Source organism: Heterodontus francisci, chromosome 33 (genome assembly GCF_036365525.1).
Source record: "Heterodontus francisci isolate sHetFra1 chromosome 33, sHetFra1.hap1, whole genome shotgun sequence".
NCBI classification, from domain to species: Eukaryota; Metazoa; Chordata; class Chondrichthyes; order Heterodontiformes; family Heterodontidae; genus Heterodontus; species Heterodontus francisci.
In genome coordinates, this window is record NC_090403.1 from 39805446 (window position 1) to 39832710 (window position 27265).

At 42.6% G+C, this 27265-nt stretch overlaps 1 protein-coding gene across 9 annotated transcripts in view; it reads left to right on the forward strand.

The window, feature by feature from the left end:
- Positions 1-27265, forward strand: part of LOC137348116 (acyl-CoA-binding domain-containing protein 5-like) — a 130128-nt gene that overhangs the window by 91798 nt on the left and 11065 nt on the right. For 8 of the 9 annotated variants that reach the window (XR_010969072.1, XR_010969073.1, XR_010969074.1 and 5 more), the window contains one exon: positions 703-824. Coding sequence is in view for 5 of the 9 variants with exons in the window: in XM_068013340.1 (XP_067869441.1) it covers positions 703-816 (114 nt within the window). In the remaining 4 variants the exon portion in view is untranslated. Of the gene's footprint in view, positions 1-702; positions 825-3919; positions 4061-27265 lie in introns of all 9 variants that reach the window. The other variant, XR_010969075.1, reaches the window with a different exon arrangement.

Below are 27265 nucleotides of genomic sequence, written 5' to 3' on the forward strand. Positions count from 1 at the left end.
AGCTAAGTCTTGCGCTCCGTCATGAGATCCTCGCATCACAGCGTATGAAAAATATTGCTGATTTGTAACACATCTATACTTCCTTATCTGACACAGCTTCCACCCATTGTGAAAAAGTAAGATTATCTAATTGAGTGGCAAACATAATTTGCAGCATATATTGCAAATGAAAAAGATGGGAAGTGTTTTACGAGATTCAGATCAAGGAATTCAGATGATGCTCAATAATGGTTCAAGCTTCACTGATATTGGATCATCTAAACACCTTGATTTAGATTCTAACTTTGTAATTATGCCCTACTGTCCATTTTTCAGTACAAAAACCCGTAGGTTAGCACTATAAACTCCATTTAATTTGATTACTACTCTTACATGAGTTAATTTCAATCAAGCTTTATGATGGCAGTGTAAACTTTACAAAAATAGCTGAGTACATGGCATCTAAATTCCATACACAATAGCAAGTGAGCTGATGTTAGTCACCTGTGACAACAAAGCAATGTCACCTAATCTGAGTTCCTAGTCAATTGAAAGTGTATGTTTGGGACTGTTTTCTATTTCACTACTTCCTATTATATTTTGTGCTGTTTACTTGCAAATTTACTTGAATGCAATTTGATGATTGTTGTAAACATTTCGAAAAATCATCCGTCAGAACTGGCCTGTTCCTTAAATGAGAATGGACTCTGTTATGTCTCTTAGAGAACTTCCAGGTGGCTGTTTGGCCCATCGGGACGGACGTTGCTATTTCTAGTTGTGTGGCCTTTCGTTGCTCAGTGGATAGTGCATGTTTTACTTCACAAGAGAAGGAGCTGAAAAATGCGGTAAGTGTTTATCCCTGAAGGCTCCTGTTTGGGAGTCAGCTTCTTTAAATTCATTTGATCCATATGGGTCACTTCATGCTTACACACTGTACTGCATTATAGTGTTATGTCTTTAGAAAGTGTCATTTCATACAAAATGTTGGTCCCACCCAGAAATGCCTGAAATCTCCTTTATTTGCCATGGGAATTCACAACCGCAGGAGGGAAAGCATGAAGATATTAGTGCATGCACAATTGTTTTACTTTAATCCAGAGATCTTTCCCAAAATAACTCTAACATGCAGAATAAAACTTGTGCCAATCCCCTCTAATAGCTGAGGTACAGTACTGTAAAGTGGGTGAGTGGTTGTTTTTAGCTGTCAGTCTCCCTAGTCCCTGTTAGGAGGACTTCTGGCTGTTGTTGCCAGATTCCAGCCTGCAGTCTTAGCCACACTCACGTGGTTCTGAGAACTCCAAATGGAAATAAATACAATAAATCTTGAATTGCTCAGTAATTAAAGGGATTCAGAGGCTCTTTGTGAGTGAGTATTACTTTGCGGTGGGAATGGACTCGCTCGTGTGTTTTGGAGAAACTCCAGATAGCTGTTTGGCCTATTGAGTTGGACGTTAAGCCCAAGCAGCTGAGTTTTATGAAATCCTGCCTCCCCCACCCTCATTCCATCATGTGTTTTGGAAAGCTCTTATTACAAATGCAAAAAAAAAAACTGGCTCCTATAAAGTTACAAACGAAGGTCAGTTTGTTACTTTTTGTGAAACTACATCTGTTTTGTGTTTATTTCAGATTATTTACTTCGAAGCCAGTTGTGAATGCTGTGGCAGCCTTTCAGTGCTTAACAGTTGTGAATGTAGATGCAGCATAGTAAATATGAGATATGGGTGGCATTGTGGTATTTATAAGAATTTTGAGTTCTTACTCAGCCCCCTACTGGAGATATCAGTGATATAAGGAGCTTCTTGCTTTATTCTGGGCATAGCTTCTAGTAGAATATATTGTACTCTTAGTATTATGTTGGTCCCAATATAGAGGAGAGATGGTGGCATAGTGTTAATTTCACTGAACTGGTAATCCAGAGGGGACGTGGGTTCAAATCCCACCACAGCAGCTGGTGGATTAAATTCAGTTAATTAATGACTTCATTTTTCATGAAGAAACTATCATCAATTGTTGTAAACCCCATCTGGTTCACTAATGTCCTTTAGGGAAGGAAATCTGCTCTCCTTACCTCGTCTGCCCAACATGTGACTCCAAACCCACAGCAATGTGGTTGACTCTTAACAGCCCTCTGAAATGGCCTAGCAAGCCACCCAGTTCTCAAGGGCAGTTAGGGATGGGCGACAAATGCTGGCCTTGCCAGTGACGCCCGCATCCCAAGAAAGAATATAGAAAAAAAGGTTGCTGCACGTTTGTGTAGTTTCAAGTAGGTTGGTGAATATATATATTGTGATGCACAAGATATTTAAATTGTTAGGGACAGGCGAGATAGGCCTGACGGTCTTTACCTGTCTGCCATTGTTTGTATGTTTGCAAAGTGATTCCAATTCATAGCAACAGAAAAAGTATTCTCCAATCCTGATCTGGCCTAAAAATGCAGCAGTGCAAGGTCCTTTCAGAGAAGCTGTAGCATGTTCCTTTGACTTGACTAATGTGAAATAATGATGGTATGGGGCTAAACGAGTTAAATTACCAGCACAGGTTGCATTGACTAGAGTTGTATTCCCTTCAGCATAGAAAATTAAGGGATGACCTAATTCGGAAAAAAACCCAGAAAATATTGGAAATACTGTGGAGGGCGGGCAGCACTGTGGAGAGAGAAAGAGTTAATGGCTGGAATTTTACATCAGGATTGAGGCCGCGCCTACCCATCAGAAAGTCAGGCAAGATCGCCTCCCCCAGGCCTGGAAGCCACACAGTAATCTTACATGGCCCAGGCCCTTAATTGGCCTCGGGCGGGACTTCCGCCCCTCTGAGGCAGGCGGTGCCACCTCCAAGAGCTGCTGGCCAGTCAGCGGTCTGGCAGATCTTCAGTCCCAGCAGCACCACCGGGAGCAGTGGCCACTGCTGGGACTGCACACAGTGAGAGGAGCAGCAGTGGAGGAAGCCCCGAAGTAGAGATAAATGTGTGCACCTCGCCCGGGGCAATTGGCTCGGCAGGGGGTGGAAGGTGTTCCAGAGGGGCCGGCTTGTGCCGTTGGGGGGGCCCTCCATGGGGAACAGGTCCTGATCAGGAGGCCACACCCCTCCAAGCCTGTAGGGAGGCTGCCAGGGTTTACCTGGCAGTCTCCCCACCTTGCGGAGGGCCCACCTGTCGCTGGTAAAATGATAGTGGGAGGAGGCCCTTAAATGGAAACTGATTGGCCACTTAAAGGTCTTAATTAGCCTGGGGCAGGCAGACCATTTGTCACCTCCCCACCACGTAAAATTGCAGCAGGGGCAGGAAGGTGATGGGAATGGCACCCCCTGCCTCCTACTCAATTTTAAACCCCACCCCCATCCATTCCCAGAGGGGGCGTAACGTTCCGGCCAGTGCTTCAGGTTCATCAGAATCTAAGGAGGCATTTAAGACGCTTAAAGGAAATGATAAGGTAGATAGAGAGGAACTATTTCCTCTGGTTAGGGGAGTCCAGAACAAGGGGGTATAACCTTAAAATTAGAGCTAGGCCGTTCAGATGTGATGCCAGGAAGCACTTCGTCACACATAGGGTAGCAGAAATCTGGAACACTCTCCCCAGTAAAGCTATTCAGATTATATCAATTGAAAATTTCAGAACTGCAATAGCTAGATTTTTGTCAGGCACAGGTTACAGAACCAAGGTGGGTGAATGGAGTTAAAATACAGATCAGCCATGATCAAATTGAATGTTAGAACAGGCCCGAGGGGCTGAATGGCTTACACCTATGAATATAACTCCAGTGTGGTGCCAAGATAGGTTTAAAAAGAGGGAATTCTTAGGGTCTCCCAGGCACTTGCTAAACTTAAGCTGAGTTTTTTTTTATGTTTTGAGAAAGTGGAAGCCCAAGCTCTGAAACCATTCCAAATTGAGTGGCTAGAAATAGGAATACAGAGTTTGTAAGAGCTATCTTTCCACATTCATAGGATGTGGGCATCGCTGGCAAGGCCATCCCTAGAGAAGGTGGTGATGAGCTGCCTCCTTGAATACAACTGTATGACTTGCGAGGCTATTTCAGAGGGCAGTTTAGAGTCAACTACATTGGAGCCACATAGTTTCCTGATCAGGTAAGGATGGCAGATTTCCTTTTCTGAAGGACATTAGTGAACCAGATGAGTTTTTATGACAATCCTGGTTACCATTACGGTTCCCAGCTTTTTATTCCAGTTTATTTAATAAATTGAATTTAAATCTCCCAGTTGCTACAGTGGCATTTGAACTCATGTCTTTGTATCAGTAGTCCAGGCCTCTGGATTACTAGCCCAGTAACAATAACCACTATGCTACCTTATGCTTGGTGATGGACTACATGACTTGGTCATTGTCAGCTGCAGATTTCATGCTGGTACTACTTATCTCAGACTGGCAGTGCAATATAACTACAGCTTTAGTCATTTATTTATACCAAGACCTGGTGTCATTAGTGACACTCTGGGGCTTCCGTCCCATTGTTTTGCCCCCATCTACTACTGTTGTCGTGTCCGGATTTAGTCAATTAGAAAATTTTAAATGCCTTTGAATCAGTCCTGCTATGTCTTTGAAGCAATTTTTGTGTCTATAAAGATTGGGTTAGGGAGAATCTGTCATCTTTATAGTTGGGCACAGTTTTGGGTGAATTTGGGCTTGTTTGCCACTATAAGCAAAAACTTGGTGGCGTGGAGAAAAAAAAAGAGATTTCGGTCACAAGTGCTACCTTTAAGTTGCTGATCTCAGCCACATAATCAAGCGCAGGCCAGATCCCTCCCCAGGTACTAGGTCAATTTGTCAGACAGGAGGGAATGATTTTGAAATGGGTAGATGAGGAGTATCAGAATGTAAACCCTAATTTTTCCATGGACGCCTATAATGACCAATCAATAGATAACTACATAGCAATGGTGTTCAGTAAGGGACGATGCTTTGTGCTAAATGGAAAATAAGAGACTTTTTAAAATATCATTCTAGTCTAATTGGTTTCATGGACTTGAATCTGTAAGGTGACCAGGAGAAGAGTATGTTACCAGGTTTGGATGGAGAGTGTTTTTCAAATCTAAACAAAGGAGTACAATATTTAGAACTCTCCCCATACGATTCAGTGATTTCTATGATTCTCTCCTGAAAGTCACAACTCTTGTTGAGGTGCAGTCCCATGACTGTGGCTATCTACTGTAGCCTAACCAAAGTGTCCACTCTCCATGTGAGTGCAGACAATGAGTGACAAAAGGATATTCAAATATGATAGCTCAATCCTGTTATCGCCAACATCCATACACTTTCCAGTAGTTGACACTGAATAGCAACCAGAATGAGAACTCGGGCTAATCTTGCACCTTTCCTAACCAAGGTTTTTTTTTAGCACCCTAGCTGAAATCAGCAAATTCCGGACTTACTGGAGTTGAATTTAGATGCTTTTGATCCCTAGAGCTTTGTACTTCATTGTAAGTGCTACTGCCAAGTAGACCACCGGCTCATTAGCATTTAGAATTTAGGCAACATTCGAGAATACTTTTGCTGGCTCAATTAACAGAGCTTTGATCTCTGAGTCAGAAGGCTGTGGGTTCAATCCACACTTAAAGACCTGAACACACACTGTATAGTGTTACTTTACTGCCAATACTGCAGGCAGACCACTTAGTCATGATGTCATCTTTTGGATGAAATATTAAAAAAGAAAGTCTTGCATTTATATAACACCCTTCACGACCTCAGGACATCCGAAAGCGCTGTACAGCCAATGAAGTACTTTTGAAGTTTAGTCACTGTTGTAGGAAACGTGGAAGTCAGTAGAGCACAACAAGTTCTCATAAGCAGCAATGTGATAATGACCAGATAAGGTTTTTTTTTTAGTGATGTTGGTTGAGGGATAAACATTGGCCAAGAGACTGGAGAGAACTCCCCTGCTCTTTTTCCAACAGTGCCATGGGATCTTTTACCGCCACCTGATTGGGCAGATGAACCTCAGTTTAACGACTCGTGACGGTGCAGCACTCCTTCAATAATACGCTGGAGTGTCAGCATAGATTATGTACTCAAGTCTCCGAAGTGTTAAACTAATGTCCATATATAACAGTGACTCTACTTCAAATTACTTCATTGTATGTGTAGTTCTTTAGAACATTTCTGAAGTACAATGATAGGCACTATATAAATTGTAGTTTGTTCTTGCTGCTGGATAAAATATTAACTAATTTGCTTTATGATGCCTTATTGTATTGGTCATGTACCTAAAACTGTTAAATCAATGATCGACCAATGAATAAAATTGTGTGGTTAATGATTAATAATTTAGTACAAGCAACAGACCTACTGGAGTTTACTTACTCGTCCTGTCTGCACTGATCATAAAGTAAAAACCCTGCTTAACTGTATATGACTGCTGTGCATACAGTCCTTGAACCCAGTTTTGTGTTCACTGTTAGTTATTGCAGGGTTCATGCATACATTTAGTCTGCTGGATGTTATGATGAGGAGTGCCACTGTATTTATTTTTAATGTATTTGGCATACAAGCTTCAACGCCATCGGTTTTGATGGGCAAAATGGGTCTGTATTTTTTTCTCTCCCTCCAGACAGATGCACACATGCACAGTGCTTAATATAGTTAACACTTTTAGCTGTATTGATATTCCTACCAATAAATAAGGGTGAAATCACTATTGACGTCCTTTTAGAAATAGCAGTAAAGATATGATTGGTCATATCTTTGTCTAGCAGTCAACAGTCTATAATTTTTTGATACACTTAAAGAATTTTCACTCTGAACACTGAAAGAAAGAGATACAGCACTGAAACAGGCCCTTCGGCCCACCGAGTCTGTGCCGACCATCAACCACCCATTTATACTAATCCTACACTAATTCCATATTCCTACCACATCCCCACCTGTCCCTATATTCCCCCACCACCTACCTATACTAGGGGCAATTTATAATGGCCAATTAACCTATCAACCAGCAAGTCTTTGGCATGTGGGAGGAAACCGGAGCACCCGGAGGAAACCCACGCAGACACAGGGAGAACTTGCAAACTCCACTCGTTGTGGATCTTATCACTTATCAGAACATTACACTGGCTATTAGTTTCTGTGTTAGGACCCAAAATAGGAAAAAAAAAACTCCAGGTGAAATTCACTGTATGCACTTTTTAAAGACAGTGAGCTGGATTTTAAACCTCACCCCACCCCCGAACACAGACACATGCACGCAAAGGTTGGGAGTGGGAGATTAAATTTGTGAAACTCGTTCCAAGCTGCCGTGAACGTGCCTACTTCCGTTTTAATCACTGCGGGATTGAGAGCATGGTGAATTGTGCATGCAACGTTCCCTGCAATAGACTACAAGAATTTTTGGGACAAAGGAAAAGGTCACTTCGTCCAAGCAAGTCAGCCCTTTCTTTCACATGTCAACCCACCTACACATGTCCTCAATCCCTTCCCTCTCCAAATCTCTTGAATCTGTTCACACTGTCTGCTTCAGTGGCCATTCTGATAATTTATTCTACTACACTTTTGCCCTTTCATGTTATATTGTCACTTATATTCTCTCCTTACTCCTAAGTTATAACTAATATCCGGACCTATCACCATTGTGAACCATTTTGCTTGGATCAATTTTGTCAATTCATTTCATAATCAGGAAAATTTCAACTAGATCACAATTATCCAAAGAAAACAAGCTTCATTTGCTTACTCTTTCCTCCTAACTTAAATTCCCAGTACTCAGAATTATCTTTGTTCTTTAACTCTTCACCCTCTCAAGGGCAATAATATTCTTCCTATGATTAGGTGACCAAAATTGCACTTGGTAAAGCAAAGCTGGGTCAAAAATCTGGAACTCCTTTCCTAATAGCACTGTGTGTTTATCTACTTCATATGGACTGCAGTGGTTTAAGAAGGTGGCTCACCATTTACTTCTCAAGTGCAATTAGGGATGGGCAACAATTGCTGGCCTTGCCAGCAATGCTCACATCACATGAGCGAATAAAAAAGTGTGACACACAAAGTTGAGTGTTACACAAGTATGACAGAAAGGTTTGATGGACAAGAAAAGCATATTAGGCTTGCCACTGATACATTTTAGTAACTTGAGAATCTCCCGTCGCATCATACGCTAACTCGGAGCATATGATCTCTTTGTTAGATGTTCGTCATCTTTGCGTTGCTTGCGCTTTCGTTTCTCTCTTGTGTCTCTGTTCACTTGCTGCTTCTGTCTATTTTCTGCTTAGCTCTCGCTTATCCTTTTGATTCGGGTGGGAGGTGGTGGGTGCTGTGATGCAGCGGGGAGGCAGCTACCATCGAATAAGTCATAATTTCTGTTGACAGGTGTGGGGGAAATGTGCATGCAACCTCCTCTGACCCCTTTCCCATAATCACTAACCTCCTTACTCTTGATTCTGCCTATCCTCTTGCTCCTATTACATCTCCCATTCCTTCCCATTTCTTTGTACCCACTGCCTCTTGCCCCATCCACCACACAGATCCCTCACCCACCTCTACATTTTTACATTTTCCAATGTATTTCAAATGCCTTCACTAACTGAATTTACATTATTTCTATTTATTATCTGATTTCAAAACAAAACATATCAAATAGTGGAAAAACTATATCATTATTCATATGAAAATGCGAATTAAGAGCAGGAGTAGGCCAATTGGCCCCTTCAGCCTGCTCCGCCATTCAACAAAATCATGGCTGATCTGATTGCAACCTCAACTCCACATTCACACCATCTCCGATAACCTTTCACCCCCTATCTTATCAAGAATCTATCTACCTCTGCCTTAAAAATATTTAAAGACTCTGCTTCCAAAGACTCATGACCCTCAGAGAGAAAGAAATTCTCCTCTTCTCTGTCTTAAATGGGCCATCCCTTATTTTTAAACAGTGACTCCTAGTTCTAGATTCTCACACAAAGGGAAACATCCTTTCCACATCCACCCTGTCAAGACCCTTAAGGATCTTATAGGTTTCAATCAAATCGCCCCCTGCTCTTCTAAACTCCAGCGGATACAGGCCTCGCCTGTCCAACCGTTCTTCATAAGACAACCCGCCCATTCCAGGTATTAGTCGAGTAAACCTTCTCTGAACTACTTCCAATACATTTACATTCTTAAATAAGGAGACCAATACTGTACACAGTACTCCAGATGTGGTCTCACCAATGCACTGTATAACTGAAGCATAACCTCCCTACCTTTGTATTCAATTCCCCTCACGATAGATGTTAACACTCTAAAAGCTTTCCTAATTACTTGCTGCAGCTGCATACTAACCTTTTGCGTTTCATCCGCTAGGACACCCAGATCCCTCTGCATCTCAGAGCTCTGAAATCTCTCACTATTTAGATAATATGCTTTTTTATTCTTCCTGCCAAAATGGACAATTTCACATTTCCCCATATTATACTACATTTGCCAGATCTTTGCCCACTCACTTAACCTATCTGTATCCCTTTATAGCTTCCTTATGTCCTCTTCACACCTTATCTTCCTACCTATCTTTGTGTCATCAGCAAATTTAGCAACCATACCTTTGGTCCCTTCATCCAAGTCATTTATATAAATTGTAAAAGGTTGAGGCCCCAGCACAGATCCTTGTGGCACACCACTCGTTATATCTGACCAACCAGAAAATGACCCATTTATGCCTACTCTCTGTTTCCTGTTAGCTAGCCAATCATCTATCAATGCCAATATGTTACCCCCTACACCATGAGCTTTTATTTTCCGCAATAATCTCTGATGTGGCAGCTTATCAAATGTCTTCTGGAAATCTAAGTACAATACATCCACCAGTTCCCCTTTATCCACAGCACGTTACTTCTTCAAAGAACTCCAATCAATTGGTTAAACATGATTTCCCTTTCACAAAACCATGTTACTCTGCCTGATTACCTTGAATTTTTCTAAGTACCCTACTATAATGTCTTTAATAATAACTTCTAACATTTTCCCTATGACAGATGTTAAGTTAACAGGCCTGTAGTTTCCTGCTTTCTGTCTCCCTCCCTTTCTGAATAAAGGAGTTACATTCGTTACTTTCCAATCTAATGGAACCTTCCCTGAATCTAGGGAATTTTGCAAAATTAAAACCAACGCTTCAACCATCTCACTAGCTACTTCTCTTAAGACCCTAGGATGAAGTCCATCAGGACCTGGGACTTGTCAGCCCACAGCTCCAACAATTTGCTCAGTGCCACTTCCCTGGAGATTGTAATTTTTTTGAGTCCCTCCCTCCCTTCCATTTCCTGATTTGCAACTGTTTCTGGGAAATTACTTGTATCCTGTATAGTGAAGACCTACGCAAAATACCAGTTCAGTTCATCTGCCATCTCCTTATTTTCCAATATTAATTCCCCAGATTCACTTTCTATAAGACCAATGCTCACTTTGTTAACTTTTCTTTTTTTAATGTCTATAGAAACTCTTACTATCTGTTTTTATATTTCTAGCTAGCTTTCTCTCGTACTCTAATTTTTCCTTCCTTATTAATCTTTTAGCCATTCTGTGCTGTTTTTTTATATTCTGTCCGATCTTCTGACCTTTGTGCAATTATATGCTTTTTCTTTAATTTTGATACTATTGTTACGACCAAGTGAGAAAGGTGTCTAGGGATCCCTCTCAACGTTCACCTGGTCTTACCGTAACAGGGTTTAATTTTAAACACACCGTGTTTTTAACTCCCCCTTGGTGAATCTTTGTTCACCGCTTTCCAATTATTAGGCAAAGAAACCAGCACAAACAGGCTTTCTTAGGTTTAAAGAAGAAAAGTTGAAATTTATTAAACTTGAACTTAAACTCTAATTCTGTTGACGCCTACAGATACATGACACACACATGCAAATAGAGACAGAAAGGAGAAGAAAAATAAAATGGAAAAGTTTGAGGCAATATCTGGAGAGTTTTTGTTACAGTTCTTCGAACTCACTGTAGAGTCCTTGATTGTAGGGAGCTATTGCTTTTTGTTGGGGCCTAGTATTCTTCTTAAACCTTGTTCGCTTTAGGAGACTTTTCTCTCTTGGGGTTCATGTGTCTTCAGTGGATTCAGAGGCTTGTGAGAAAGAGGTGGGAGCAGACAGGAGAGATCTTCTCAGTTCAGGAACAAACAGACTTTCTGCATTCAAACTCAACTCTTTATGGCCAGTTCAAAAGAAAACCCTGGAACAGCCAGGTAGTGATGTGACCAGCTGGTCTAACCAGTCCTGGCCCTTGTGGATTGTATCCTCCTCAGCAGGCCCTGGAATGCGTTTCCTCACCTTTGATGTCTTCGTGTGTAAATGTTTTTTTCCAGCCACAGCTGCTCTGTTTAACAAGTTATTTCCTCACTCCAACAACAGGTAAAAATCAATGTTCATGACAAAATTGATGTGCCTCATTCTTGGCAGGTGGGGGCCTAGCATGACACTATATTTAACTTTTTTCATTAATCTTGGATGGTGGGTCTCCCCTTGGAATTTTTCTTTTTCGTTGGAATGTATCTATTCTGTGTATTCTGAAATATCCTCTTAAATGTCTGCCACTGCATCTCTATTGACCTATCCCTTAACTGACTTTGCCAGTTCACTTTAGCTAGCTCTGCTCTCCCGGTTTGGAGGGAGGTTCTGAATAAAATTCAGGATTGCGAATATGTACATTCAGGCAGAGCCTTTCGGTCAGGCTAAATACTATTGCAGAGATATTTGGTAAAGAAGAAAAGACGTAAATTAGTTTAATTTTTTTCTTGCAATGAAGGTGATTTCCCCCCGACTGTGGTTGACAGGGCCCTTAACCCTGTCCGACCCATTTCCCACACTTCTGCCGTCACCCGTTCCCCTCCTTCCCAGAACCGCAACAGGGTTCCCCTTGTCCTCACCAGCCTCCACATCCAAAGGATCATCCTCCGCCATTTCTGCCACCTCCAGCATGATGCTGCCACCAAACATATCTTCCATTCCCAGCATTCCGAAGGGATCGTTCCCTCCGCAACACCCTGGTCCACTGCACCATCACCCCTGACCCCTCTTTCCCTTTCCACGGCACCTTCCCATGCAAGCTCAGGAAGTGTAATACCTGCACTTTTACCTCCTCTCTCCTCACCATCCAAGGCCCCAAACACTCCTTTCAGGTGAAGTAGCGATTTACTTGTACTTCCTTCAATTTAGTATACTGTATTCGCTACTCACAATGTGGTCACCTCTCTATTGGGGAGACCAAATGCAGATTGGGTGACCGTTTTGCGGAACACCTCCGCTCCGTCCGAAAGCATGACCCCGAGCTTCCGGTCGCTTGTCATTTCAACACATTCCACCCCCCTGCTGTCATGCCAACATTTCTGACTTTGGCCTGCTCCAGTATTCCAGTGAACATCAGTGCAGGCTCGAGGAGCAGCACCTGATCTTTTGATTAGGTACTCTACAGCTTTGCGGACTGAACATTGCATGCAATAACTTCAGAGCATGACTGGCCTTTTTTATATTTTTATACTTTCATTTTTTTTTAACTATATACCTGTTTTTCATGTTGACAGAGCTGCTCATTATTCCACTATTAACACTCTCTCCGGACTAATGCTTTGTCTTTCACCACAAGCATTCACACACTCTTTGCCTTTGTCCCATGACAGCTTTGTTATTTAATCTCTTCTGCCCTCTGCCCTATCAGACACCTTCCCTTTTGTTCTCTTCCCCACTAGCCCCCCGCAACCCCCTTCACTTGCTTAAAACCTAATTCTTTTCTAACCTTTGCCAGTTTTGATGAAAGGTCACAGTCCTGAAGCGTTAACTCTGCTTCTCTCTCCACAGATGCTGCCTGACCCGCTGAGTATTTCCAGCACTTTCTGTTTTTATTTCAGATTTCCAGCATCTGCAATATTTTTCTTTTATTATATTAATGAAGGTAAAGAGCTTCTTCCCTATATTACATGCAGAGATTTATTTGTTTGAATGTGTTGTGATTTATTTTGCGACCTGTAATGATGAGGAAAATACTACATCCAGTATTTTCTAGGGAACAATCAAAAATCATTTACTTAGAGTCATGGAGCGATACAGCACTGAAACAGGCCCTTCGGCCCACCGAGTCTGTGCTGACCATCAACCACCCATTTATACTAATCCTACATTAATCCCATATTCCCTACCACATCCCCACCATTCTCCTACCTACACTAGGGGCAACTTACAATGGCCAATTTACCGATCAACCTGCAAGTCTTTGGCTGTGGGAGGAAACCGGAGCACCCGGCGGAAACCCACGCGGTCACAGGGAGAACTTGCAAACTCCGCACAGGCAGTACCCAGAACCGGACCTGGGTCACTGGAGCTGTGAGGCTTCATTATCTCTTTCTAAAAGCATTCTTACAAATTTCTTTCCCATTTCTTTGCAAGGAGATGTGCAACCTTCTGCTTCTGCAGGGCATCACACCCCCTTGTAGCAGCATCATGTCTTATCCACTCTGAACAATACCACCAAAGATCTTTTTTATTATTCATTCATGGGATGTGGGCATCACTGGCTATGCCAGCATTTATTGCCCATCCCTAATTGCCCTTGAGAAGGTGGTGGTGAGCTGCCTTCTTGAACCGCTGCAGTCCATGTGAGGTAGGTACACCCACAGTGCTGTTAGGAAGGGAGTTCCAGGATTTTGATCCAGCAACAGTGAAGGAACGGCGATATAGTTCCAAGTCAGGATGGTGTGTGACTTGGACGGGAACTTGCAGGTCTAGAACTTGTAGATCTAGAACTGTTTTGAGACACGCCCATCACTATTTATCACACGTCTTTTTTTAAAAAAATTTAAATAAAGCCAGTCATTTCCATTCTACCAAAAAACATCTGTAGCAACAAGATATAGCTTCTGATAAACCACAGGACTCAGAATTGCCCTATGTCCTGTAATTAACATAAAAGACATTACAATAATCAAATCTTTGTCCTTAAAGATAAGGCAAGGTTTATGTACAGCTGTTCCTTAACAGCGCAACACTGCATTGTGTGTTGTAAGGTATTGTGCTTCTGCTTATAAAACAGCTTTTCACCCATCTTCCTGTGAACAATGTCTCAAGAGATCTGTTAATATACATTAAAACATCTCGAGACCAACACATTTCCCATATAAGACTATCTTGTTTTAAGACAATTTTCAATCTAGTGACGTAGTTTACCTCTTACCTCCTTACCTTAGCCAATATTTGCAAATGCAGGCATTTGTCAAAAGTGCTTTGAAAATTCCAAGCCAAAATCAAGTTTATTTCCTCCATTCATCGTGCAAATTAATTCATCAAAAATAACCTCCAGCAGGTTGATTCCATGCGTTCTCCCCTTCCTGAATCTACCATGACTGTCCTTTGCTTTATGTTCGCCTTTTTCATTTCAAAGATTTTCCCTGCAACAGATCTTAAATTTTACTGGTGTATAGTTTCCTTATGTGCCTTTGATTCTCTTTAAACAATGGTGGAACCTCCCAAATCTAACAAACTTAGAAAAAGTCAGTTAGCGTCTCACTAATTTCAGTCTCCCATTTCTTTTAAGACTTGAGTGTATATTGTCTACATCAGGTAGCTTGTCTCTTTTAAGAACATTTTGAGGTGCTTTTAAAATAAACTACATGTGTTTTCTGCAAACAATTATCAAAAGATACCCAATGAAAGACTATCACTATTTAAAATACATTAGTAGCATGCCTGATGGCCCAGTAGGTAAAAGTATTGTCCAGTGTAGCAATAGGCCAGGTTGGGAAAAATAAATTATATGCTGATAAAGAGCCACAGGCTTTAAATCTAATGAATAAACTATTATTGTATGCTCATTTATTTTGTAGAACAGTTTACTCCTTAATTCAATGTGTTGACTTCATATTTATCTAATAATCCAATTTTAGCACAAAATTGCCACTTTGCTTAACTCAAACGATTCGATATTTCAAATTATTAATGCAGAATTGACTGAATTATCAGTAATATACTGTGTATATTTTACAAGATTTGTAAAATCTTCAAAGCATTAATTTTTGTAGTAACCTTTTTAATTATATTTTGAGATTTACAAATTCACCAAGGAGTTATTCTTACTGTCATAGTACTGTGTTTCATCTGTGTGCCTGAAAATCCATAACAATTTATTACCAACCAAACTATTATTGTGTTTTATATGATTAATCTGCTAACTACAGCTTTTGAGTCATTGAGTAGCATGAGTACTAGACATCAAACAAACCTCGACACATTTTGATGTGATAAAGCATTATATAAATGCAAGTACTATTTGTACATATCTATTTAACATGAAAGTCAATTAGCACTTCTTTCTTGACAGCTGACTTGACTGCATAAGCATTCTAATGGCTATTGAATAGCCATTCAACAATGTTTTAAAATTTGTAATAGCATCAACATTAAATTAATACTGATTTTAGTAATAACTAAATACTGTGAGTATGAGCAGTGTTTCCTTTAATTTCCCTTTGCTGCGCGCTGCCTGTTTGTTGCACTGCGCTGTCACTTTAAGATTGCACGGCCACACATTCGCACATCTTAAAGGGGCTGCTGCTTTTTTTTTTAAGAGATACAGCACTGAAACAGGCCCTTCGGCCCACCGAGTCTGTGCCGACCATCAACCACCCATTTATACTAATCCTACACTAATCCCATATTCCCACCAAACATCCCCACCTGTCCCTATATTTCCCTACCACCTACCTATACTAGTGACAATTTATAATGGCCAATTTACCTATCAACCTGCAAGTCTTTTGGCTTGTGGGAGGAAACCGGAGCACCCGGAGAAAACCCACGCAGACACAGGGAGAACTTGCAAACTCCACACAGGCAGTACCCGGAATCGAACCCGGGTCCCTGGAGCTGTGAGGCTGCGGTGCTAACCACTGCGCCACTGTGCCGCCCATTGTGCGTAACCTGTCTGTCCCTCTGTGTGGTAAGTTCTGCATTGCTGCGCAGCTATGCACCTGCACAGCTTAAGAGGGAACATTTGGTATGGGTGTACATGGAGGACATTTTAATCTGCAGAGGGACAGAACGATGGAGCAGTGGTCAGTACGTGCAGAGGTTAAAGCATCAAAATATGCTAGCGTGTCAGAAGCTGACAGAAAACCACCAACTTTCTTATTTAATTTTTGTTTGGTAGTACAGAACTTGAGTATTGCTGAAACTAGAGACACTTTGTCGAAGCTTTTCGTCTTGCACTCATCAGGACAAAATTGCAAGAATATCAATGTAAGGGAAAGCAACAAATGCATACTGTATGAGAAGAGAGTACTGATTGGTTGGCAAGTGGATTCTGATTGGTAGAGGCATTGCCATGGGGAATGCACCAGTTTATGGTGACTGACTGTTAACTGCCAAGCTTTGTTTGAAATTAATACCAGACAGCTTGATTCCGATTGGTCAAGGCATTGCCCTGAGGAATGAACCATGAGCCTTATTTAATTGGGGCACGTTTCTAAGAGCGTGGGAAACCCCTGTGGAGCAGGCAGGCCTGCGATTTAGGTATCAAAAAAGCCAATTGACTGAGAATTTTTCCCAGGATTCTGACTTTGACTGCAAGCGTACAGGTTTCTGGGCTGTCTGAAACTTACCAGAGTCAACAAGGCGTGAGCACAGCGGGGATTGACAGAGCTGTGAAATTGACAGGCTGGAAAACTTTTAAATACTAAACTTTGACAGCTGCTTTATTTTTTATTTGTTCATGGGATGTGGGCATCGCTGGGTGGGCCAGCATTTATTGCCCATCCCTAATTGCCCTTGAGAAGGTGGTGGTGAGCTGCCTTCTTGAACCGCTGCAGTCCTTCGGGTGTAGGTAAGCCAACAATACTGTTAGGAAGGGAGTTCCAGGTTTTTGACCGAGTGATAGTGAAGGAACGGCGATATAGTTCCAAGTCAGGATGGTATGTGGCTGGGAGGGGAACTTGCAGGTGGTGGTGTTCCCATGTATTTGCTGCCCTTGTCCTTCTAGTTGGTAGAGGTCGTGGGTTTGGAAGGTGCTGTCAAAGGAGCTTTGTTGAGTTGCTGCAGTGCATCTTGTATATGGTACACACTGTTGCCACTGTAGTGACGAGAGTGAGTGTGGAAGGTGGTGGATGGGGTGCCAATCAAGTGGTCTGCTTTGTCCTGGATGGCGTTGAGCTTGTGTGTTGTTGGAGCTGCACTCATCCGGGCAAGTGGAGATTATTCCATTACACTCCTGACTTCTGCTTTGTAGATGGTGAACAGGCATTGGGGGACAGGAGGTGAAGTTACTTGCTGCAGAATTCCTAGCCTCTGGCCTGCTCTTGTAGCCACAGTATTTATGTGGCTGGTCCAGTTCAGTTTCTGGTCAATGGTAAGCCCCTAGGATGTTGATAGTTGGGGATTCAGTGACGGTAATGTTGTTGAATGTCAAGGGAAGATTGTAAGATTCTCTCTTGTTTGAGATGGTCATTGCCTGGCACTTGTGTGGCATGGATGTTACTTGCCGAAGTGAAAGGCTTTTGCTCACAGGACTTGATCTGAGCGTGTGCTTTCACTGCTTTGGAGGTGATTTTTCAGGGTGTTGGAGGTCATTTCTGCGACCTTGAAACTTTTTTGACTTTGATCTGCTCTGCACTTGCCAGTTGATAGCCTTCGCAGCAACATGGAAGCCACTTACGCAGCTCTACCTTGGACTTTTGATTAGGAACAAGAGGAGCAGCACTAGAAGCACCACCACCAGCAGCAGCAGCCTTCTGCTCAACCGCCTGCTGCTCTGCAGAGTTCCAGCTCTCAGGAGGCAATACCCTCAGCGTATACCAACAGAGGATCAGCTTTCGATACATGAGCCTCGGAGGTTTAGAGTTTCTCAGCAGGTCATTACTGACATCTGAAGCGTCCTGGAACAAGACCTCCTTCCAAGTGGACCAGGTGGGCACATGTTGCCAGTGATGTTCAAGGCCACCACAGCCCTGAATTTCTTTGCCTCCTGCTCCTTCCAATGATCTGCTGCTGACATCTGCAGAATCTCACAATCCGCTGCGTACAAGTGCATCTTCCAGATGACAGACGCCATGTTTGCCAGGGCCACCACTCTCATCATCTTCGCTACTGATGAGACCAATCAGAACGAGAAGGCCGACCAATTTGCTGCAATTGCAGAGTTCCCCACAGGTTCAGGGAGTCATAGACTGCAGACTTGTGGCAATCAAGGTACCCACAGATCAACCAGGAGTATTTGTCAATCTAAAGGGATTTCATTCCATCAATGTTCAGCTGGTATGTAACAATGGGATGATCGTCATGCAAGATATCCAGGAAGCAGCCATGATGCCTTCATTCTATGCCAGTCAAGTCTCCCACAGATATCTGCACCTCCTTGGAGACAAGGGCTACCCTCTAAGGACATGGCTGCTGACATTTGTGAGGAGTCCTACAACTGATGCACAGGAAAGGTACAACAGAACCATGACACCTAACAGCCATTCACCTGCACTTGCTCCTGCTCACTGGTGTTCATTGAACCACCCAGTGCAGGCCCCTCTAACTCACTATAGCACTTAGGCTGCTGATTTGTGTGCTGGTGCTTTGAAAGGTGAGAGCGTGATTCTACACCTCAGTGTATGCTGCAGCAAGGCCCAAGATGCCTGTTGGACTTCGAAAAAGGGAAGATGGGACGAGGATCAGCAGGTAAGCTAATGAGGCAGTCGTGTGTGCTGGGGTTCTGCAGGACACCACCACATTCTTGTCCATTGCCTCACATGACATTTGCACCTCAGAAAAATGTTGTAATTTAAATGCAATACAAACTATATAAGCTAAACGGTAAATAAACAAACTTCAACCCCGGACAACTATTGTTTTTGATGTCTCTATTTTAATAGCAACCTTTGAACAGCTAGGCTGCAGCTATAGAAGAGACCATGTAGCTCATAACTCTCCGCTGGTTGGAGTCATACCTAGTGCAAAGGAAGATGGCTGTGGTTGTTGAAGGTCAGTCATCTGAGCTCCAGGACATCACTGCAGGAGTTCCTCAGGGTAGTGTCCTAGGCCCAACCATCTTCAACTGCTTCATCAATGACCTTCCTTCAATCATAAGGTCAGAAGTGGGGATGTTCGCTGATAGCACAATGTTCACCATTCGTGACTCCTCAGATATTGAAGAAGTTCATGTAGAAATGCAGCAAGACCTGGGCAATATCCAGGCTTGTGCTGATAAGTGGCAAATAACATTTGCGCCACACAAGTGCCAGGCAATGACGATCTCCAACAAGAATCTAACCATCTCCCCTTGATGTTCAATGGCATTACCATCGCTGAATCCCCCACTATCAACATCCAAGAGGCTACCATTGACCAGAAACTGAACTGGAGTAGCCATATAAATACCATGGATTCAAGAACAGGTCAGAGGATAGGAATCCTGCGTCAAGTAACTCGCCTCCTGACTCCCCAAAGCCTGTCCACCATCTACAAGGTAGAAGTCAAGAGTGTGATGGAATACTCTCCACTTGCCTGGATGGGTGCAGCTCCAACAACACTCAAGAAGCTCGACACCATCCAGGACAATGCAGCCCGCTTGATTGGCATCCCATCTACAAACATTCACTCCCTCCACCACCGACGCACAGTGGCAGCAGTGTGCACCATCTACAAGATGCACCGCAGCAACGCACCAAGGCTCCTTACACAGCACCTTCCAAACCCGCAACCTCTACCAACTAGAAGGATCAGGGCAGCAAATGCATGGGACCACCACCACATGCAAGCTCCCCCCCCCAAGTCACACACCATCCTGACTTGGAACTATATCGCCGTTCCTTCATTGTCGCTGGGTCAAAATCCTGGAACTCCATTCCTAACAGCACTGTGGGTGTACCTACCTCCCATGGACTGCAGCGGTTCAAGAAGGCAGCTCACCACCATCTTCTCAAGGGCAATTAGGGATGGGCAATAACTGCTGGCCTAGCCAATGATGCCCACATCCCATGAATGAATAAAAATAAAGAAATAGAAGCAGGAGTAAGTCATTAAGCCCTTCAAGCCCACTCCGCCATCTAATGAGATCATGGCTGATCATCTACTTAAACACCATTTCCTGCACTATCCCCATATCCCTTGATGTTTTTAATATGTAGAAATCTATCAATCTCAGTCTTGAACATACTCAATGACAGAGCCTCCACAGCCCTCTGGGGCAGAGAATTCCAAAGATTCACCACTCTGAGTGAAGAAATGCTTTGCAATCTCAGACCTAAATGGTCTGCCCCTTATTCTGAGGCTGTGTCCCCTGGTTCTGGATTCCCCAGCCAGGGGAAACATCTTTCCTGCATCAACCTTGTCGAGCCCTGTAAGAATTCTGTATGTTTGAATGAGATTGCCTCTCATTCTTCTAAACTCCAGTGGATAAAGGCCCAGTCTATTAACTCTTTCCTCATGGGACAATCCCTCCATCCCAGGAATTAGTTAGGTGAAACTTTGTTGCACTCCCTCGATGGCAAGTATATCTTTCCTTAGGTAAGGAGACTAAAACTGTACACAATACTCACCAAGACTCTATATAATTGCAGTAAGACATCTTTACTCCTATACTCAAATCCTCTTGTAATGAAGGCCAACATACCATTTGCCTTCTTAATTGCTTGCTGTACCTATATGTTAGCTTTCAGTGACTTTTGAACGAGAACACTCAAGTCCCTTTGAAATTCAACACTTCCCAGCCTCTCACCATTTAAGAAATACTCAATATTTCTGTTTTTCCGACAAAAGTGGGTTACCTCACATTTCTCCACATTGTATTCCATCTGCCAAATTTTTTCCCACACACTTGGCCTCTCCAAATCCCCTTGAAGCATCTTTGCATCCTCACAATTCACACTTGCACCTAGTTTTGTGTCATCTGCAAACTTGGAAATATTACATTTAATCCCCACATCCAAATCATTGATATAGATTGTGAATAGCTGGGGCCCAAGCACTGATCCTTGCGGTACCCCACTAATCACAGCCTGCCAATCCGAAAATGACCCATTTATTCCTACTCTCTGTTTTCGTCCTTAACCAGTTCTCAATCCATGCCAGTATATTACCCCCAATCCCATGTGCTCTAATTTTGTTTACTAACCTCTTGTGTGGGACCTTATCAAAAGCTTTCTGAATATCTAAATATACTACATCCACCAGTTCCCCCTTATCTATTCGGCTCGTTACATCCTTCATAATAATAATGGAAAATGTAAATTTCCTCATGCAGCAACATACCGATTAACTGATTACCATTAACTGATGGTACAAGGATTAGGGGACACTGATTGGAGGTTTTGGGCAAGAGATACGGGGGAGATGTGAGGAAGAACTTTTTTACGCAGCGTGATTGCCGAAGAGGGTGGTGGAAGTGGAAACAATTGATGATTTCAATAGGAAAATGGATGGGCACTTGAAAGAAATAAATTTCAGGGCTACAAGGATCGAGTGGGGAGTCAGACTGGCTGGATTGCCCTGTGGAGAGCTGGCATGGACTCGATGGGCTGAATGGCCTCCTTTGCTGTATATAACTCTGACTCTATATACTAGTTGTCTACCTCTGTTGTTGGCCATATAAATCAGAAGTTCCCAGATTCAATACTCACTACTGGAAGGTTTATTTGTGTGGTTGTCAAGAGCGGATCTGAATGGGCTTGGCTCCGATGAACCCCACAGTGAATTAGCCTGCTGAATCTCATGTCTAGACTGAAACATGAAGAATGATGACTTGGTACCAGAAGGTTGGTAGGACCCATGGAACTGAATCCCAGCAAAAGTTGATGCATTGGAGTGAGCAGGGAGAGGCAGTGGGGGTGGAAATTGGGGGGAAATGTTTTTAATAGATTAGTGATTTAAACTAAATTCAGCGATCAGGAGTCCAAAGAAATTACTTAGGGCACATAAACTTTTATAGCTGCAAAGTTCAATGGATAAACTTGCGAACACTGGAACAGCTACTAACCTTTTAAGGAAGTAAGGACACAATCATCCCAGTTCTCAACATAGACACTTCACGTGATTTTACAACACAGGGAACAGTCTGGAAATGTTTGCCTATTTTGATATTTATGGGAACTATTTTTTATGAACCAATAAAATTAAATTGGTAACCAGCAAATCTTTGGAGACCTGGTGCTCAGTTTCATGTGTGGATGTGTTGTTTTAAAATGTCAAAGTGTATTTTAATGTAAATGAATATGTAATTCATTCGATAAAAAATATTTACTAGAATCGGGAATATAGATCAAGGTTTCTAGAACTCTACATTGAGGCGATCAAATGCAGATTGGGTGGCCGCTTTGTGGAACACCTCTGCTCAGTCTGCAAGCATGACCCCGAGCTTCCAGTTGCTTTCCATTTAAATTCACCACCCTGCTCTCACACCCACATTTCTGTTCTCGGCCTGCTGCGATGTTCCAGTGAAGCTCAATGCAAGCTCGAGGAACAGCACCTTATCTTCCAATTAGGCACTCAACAGCGCTCTGGACTCCACATTGCGTTCAACAACTTCAGACCATGACTATAATAAAAGCAAAATACTGCGGATGCTGGAAATCTGAAACAAAAACAAGAAATGCTGGAATCACTCAGCAGGTCTGGCAGCATCTGTGGAAAGAGATGCTGCCAGACCTGCTGAGTGATTCCAGCATTTCTTGTTTTTGTTTCAGACCATGACTTCCATTTTGATTTTTTTTTTACCATGTACCAGTTGTAAACTTGTTTTTAACGTTTTTGCTTCCGACAGAGCTGTTCATTATTCTGCCGTTAACACTCTCTCTGGACAAATGCTTTTGTCTTTTACTACGGCCATTACTACTCCCTTTGCCTTTTATTCTATGGCATCTTTGTCATTTAATCTCTCCTACCCTCCGCCCTATCACAGATCTTCTCTTTTGTTCTTCCTTCTCCACCCCGTATTCCACTTGCTCAAAGCCTATTACATTTCTAACCTTTGCCAGTTCTGATGAAAGGTCACAGACCTGAAACGTTAACTCTGTTTCTGTCTCCACAGATGGTCCCAGACCTGCTGTGTATTTCCAGCACTTTCTGTTTTTATTTCTAGAACTGTGTTGGGCCACATGGCAGAAGTATTAGCTATGGTGCAAACATTCTAAATGTGTTATTTGAACTTTAGCTTTTTATTAAAACTATGATTAAATATTGTAGCTCCAGACATTATGAATAGCATGATTGCATCATTGTCTACTTTAGTGTATAATCATGGTAAACATGGCACTTTACCATAGCAACACAACATTTTGAACAAAAATATGTATTATAGGCAGATATGATTAAATTTCAGCAATGGACTGCTGTCTCCAGGTGAAACTTGAATGCAGTTACTGCGCTGAACATGAAACAGAGTAAAATTGGATGACATTTTATCTTTGTACTTTAATGCTAGGCTTACATTAAGAATTTTGTCTAATAGTGAATAGGAAATGCTTCGGAATATTAGACTGCTACTTATGAATCTGAAATGATTTTGCATCAAGTATCCTTTTCTCTGGAGCTGGCTGCCATAGAAACAAACTTACCCCAGGTTGTACATAAGTAGTGGTCCTGCATCTAACATGGAAAGATTGACTGCATTTCAGCAATTGTTTCAATAACAACAGCTCTGCACCAGAGATGATACTGAATTTTGAAAAATTGGAATTTCATGACTGGTTAGAGAGAGTGAAAGGGGAAGCTCCCCTTTGAAGTGTCTTGCATCAGCAGCCTGAGGTATTTAGATTCAGCGTGCAAGCATTGTATTAAAATGTATGAATTAAGCTTGATTGCATTCGTGTAGTTTAGAAAAACATAATTGAAGGGCAATGACAGAATGTAGGGTAGAAAATGGGGAAATTCTCAATAGTTAGTGTAAAAGATGTTGAAAAGTTGTTGCTTGAAAGATGTGACCGTATTAACCTCTGCATCCTTGCTGTACTGTTTTTGTTGCATATCTACTTTTCTTGATTTCATTGGATTGAAGGTTGTTTAAACTTGTAAACTCATTGGTGTAGAGACGTGCAGAAATTGAAAAGAAAAAATGACTGGCACCTATGAATTCTTGCCCACTGGTGGGAAACAGCCATCTAGACTAAAATCTGCAGTTTCTAAAGATTTGAGTGATTATTGAAACTAGTGAATTAAACAAAATGTTTTAGAATCATGATGAATTCCAGTCATATTCACTTCTGAATGACTGATAACACAGTTAGCTTGTAACACTAGCGGGGAGGAGGTTCTTGAAAGATTTACAGTTCAGAAAAGTTCACCCACATTTAGTAGTCCACACATCACAGTCTATGTAAGACCTATGTCAAAAGGGCTAGTTAACTTGATTTTGAAATATTATGTTGGTGATAACAATTCCTAACAACACATGTTTTGCAGCTTTCAGATATTTTATGTTTAGTTGCACAGAATAAATAAAGAATATAAAGAATATTATACATTCTGACAGCTTGAGTATGGAGTTCATGAACAGTTATTTCATCTCAGTAAAAATATTACTAACAGGTATTATCTTACTAAAGTGTGAGAAATGGTGGAGATTCACACCCAAAAATGTAAGACTATCGTATGATGTTTATGCAGTGATTTCACCAATACTGACGAGCATTAGGGTGTCAACGTGCACACAGAAGAAGGCCATTCAACCCATCGAGACTGCTGTACCATTTTGTTAGCCATGGCTGCCCTAACTTTTAATCCCAGGTTTCTGCCTTTTCCTCATGCAGCATAAGATTTGTTCTATCTGTCGATTCTGTCACCTGTGTCACTATTGGTATGTCTTTCTGCCAGTTTTCTTTTTCCTAATTGGTTAAGTGTATTTTCTTTTTCCTCATTTGCCAGGTCCATTGGGCAGTAAAGCTTTGTCCAATTTCACCTTTTCCCCCCGAATCTATTCTACCAAAAAACAGATCACATTACCCAATCACATTACAGCAAAATTATCCCCTGGGGTGATATGACCCACCCCATTATACAGCACTGAATATTAAATATATCACAAATAGATAAATTCACAAAAGTAGGCTCCAACAATTTTTCTTTGACTAACATCATAATGCTCTTCCTAGCCTTTGAACATCCTGGACTCTGGCTACACTATCTTCACCTCCACCCTATCTCCCTGTACTTCATGATCCCCCATCCTTCCACTTTGGAGGTTCAATATAATAGCTTCAAGCAAATAAGCAAAGGATGTAACCAATGGCAGCTTTAATATACACATGCATATTACAGGCCAATATCGCCAGCAGACATTGAATTAGTAAAAGGTAGAAAAGAAGGGGTGTTAGGAGAGATGTCTCAGAATTCAATGAGGTTTGATCAGCCATGAACCATCTGAACTCATGAACTGTCACTGTAAATTCTCTGGAGAATTTGCTAAGTATACTGTTAATGTGTAGTTATTCTCAAGAATAGTTATCACTATATTCTTAATGCACTGTGAACTTCAATAATAAATGCTTTTGTGCCCTATTATTTTGAGGAGTAACATAAACTTATAAATAAGAACACCCATCCCCTTGTATTTAGACTGAGTGACAGCTCCAATGACCTGGGTTCGGTTCTGGGTACTGTCTGTGTGGAGTTTGCAAGTTCTCCCTGTGACCGTGTGGGTTTCCGCCGGGAGCTCCAGTTTCCACCCACAGCCAAAGACTTACAGGTTGATAGGTAAATTGGCCATTGTCAATTGCCCCTAGTGTAGGTAGGTGGTAGGAGAATTGTGGGGATGTGGTAGGGAATATGGGATTAATGTAGGATTAGTATAAGTGGGTGGTTGTTTGTTGGCACAGGCTCGGTGGGCTGAAGGGCCTGTTTCAGTGCTGTATCTCTCTATGACTCTATGACTTGGAGGACTAGAGGACAAGCTGCAATGAAGTACTAGGTTCAATGAGGTGAATGGCCTTTTATTGTCCTTTTATATGTTTTTATGAAGTAATTAAGATTTTAGAAGTAAGAATATGGAGGTGGGACCGGAGAGCGAGACCCTTTTTGGATTGGGTCAGGACAGAGAGAGAGAGATTATGGTGAGTGGAGAGGGACGTGCACAAGACCACGGAGACAGATCCATTGTTGCAGGAAGTGCAGAAGGGAACAAGCTGCTGGGAGAAAAGTGCTGATTTTCAATGGACAGCTGCCTGTTTCTCACCTGAAAATAGATGGTCAGCAATTGAAAAATGGGGAGGCACTGTTGCCATCCAATTCATACCCAACACTCGCCTGATACAATTCTCCAATTTTCACCTGTAAATGAGTGAGTAGCCTGCCTAAAAAGGGGATATTCTGTTCACCTATGCATATCGGTCCCCAACTGCAATTTTCAGGTGCATGTGCACACTCCACCCAACTGTACCAGTTGTTGAGTGGTCTAACCAGCAGTTAAAAAGAAAACCATTGGAGGCCACTCAAACAATGTAGGAAGATTTCAGTTTTTTTATTTTGATGAGTCCAGGAGTGTTTCCCCTGGCTCCCCAAAAAAACTCTGAAACATTCAAACCATGTTCCCCCTTCCCAGGATCACTTCGCTACACCTATATCCCCACACCGTCGTCCCAACCAGATGCTACCCAGGGCCACGGTGGAAGAGGAGGTATTTACTACACTAGAAGGATTTAAAATTGATGATGAGGAGGTATTGGCTGGGATTTCACTTTGGGCGGACGGGAGCTGGTCACCGATTGAAAAGACGGTGGTAAACCCGCTTCCGCCTCACCTGGGGATCCAATCCGCATTTTACTGGTCCCCAGGCTTTAATTGTTACGAGGTCGGACTTGAACTCACTTGAGGGAGGAAGTCCCGCTTCATTGAGCTGCCGGCAGCTCTTAGTCCCAGCATCACCACTGGGAGCGGTGGCCACTGCTGGGACTGCAGCCGAGCGGACCACAAAGGAAGACATAGAGCCGGGAGTCCAGGTAGGTTTTTGTTGCCTCGCCGGGGGTAATCGGTCGGGCCCCGGCGAGGCAAGGGTGGTCGTTTGGGGGGAAGGGAGGCATATTGGCTCTTGGGGGTGGTTGGGATAGTGGGAATGGCCCTCCATCAGGCACCCTGTGCCCAATAAGCGGGACCCCCACCCCCCCCCCCCCCCACCACCCCCCAAGACAATTGGAAGCCGCCTGCTTTTCCCAAGCGGCTTTTCCCGGCTCCAGGATGCCCGTTTGTCACGCATAAAATGCGTGGAGGTGGGCAAAGGCCATTAAGTAAGGGCCTTGATTGGCCTGGGGCTGGTGGGCCGTTTTTCGCCCCCCCCCAACCGCCACCCTACATAAAGGGAGGCGGGAGCGGGTCGGGAAAGCCTCCCGGAGCCTCCTGCTCTATTTTATGCCACCCCTCCCC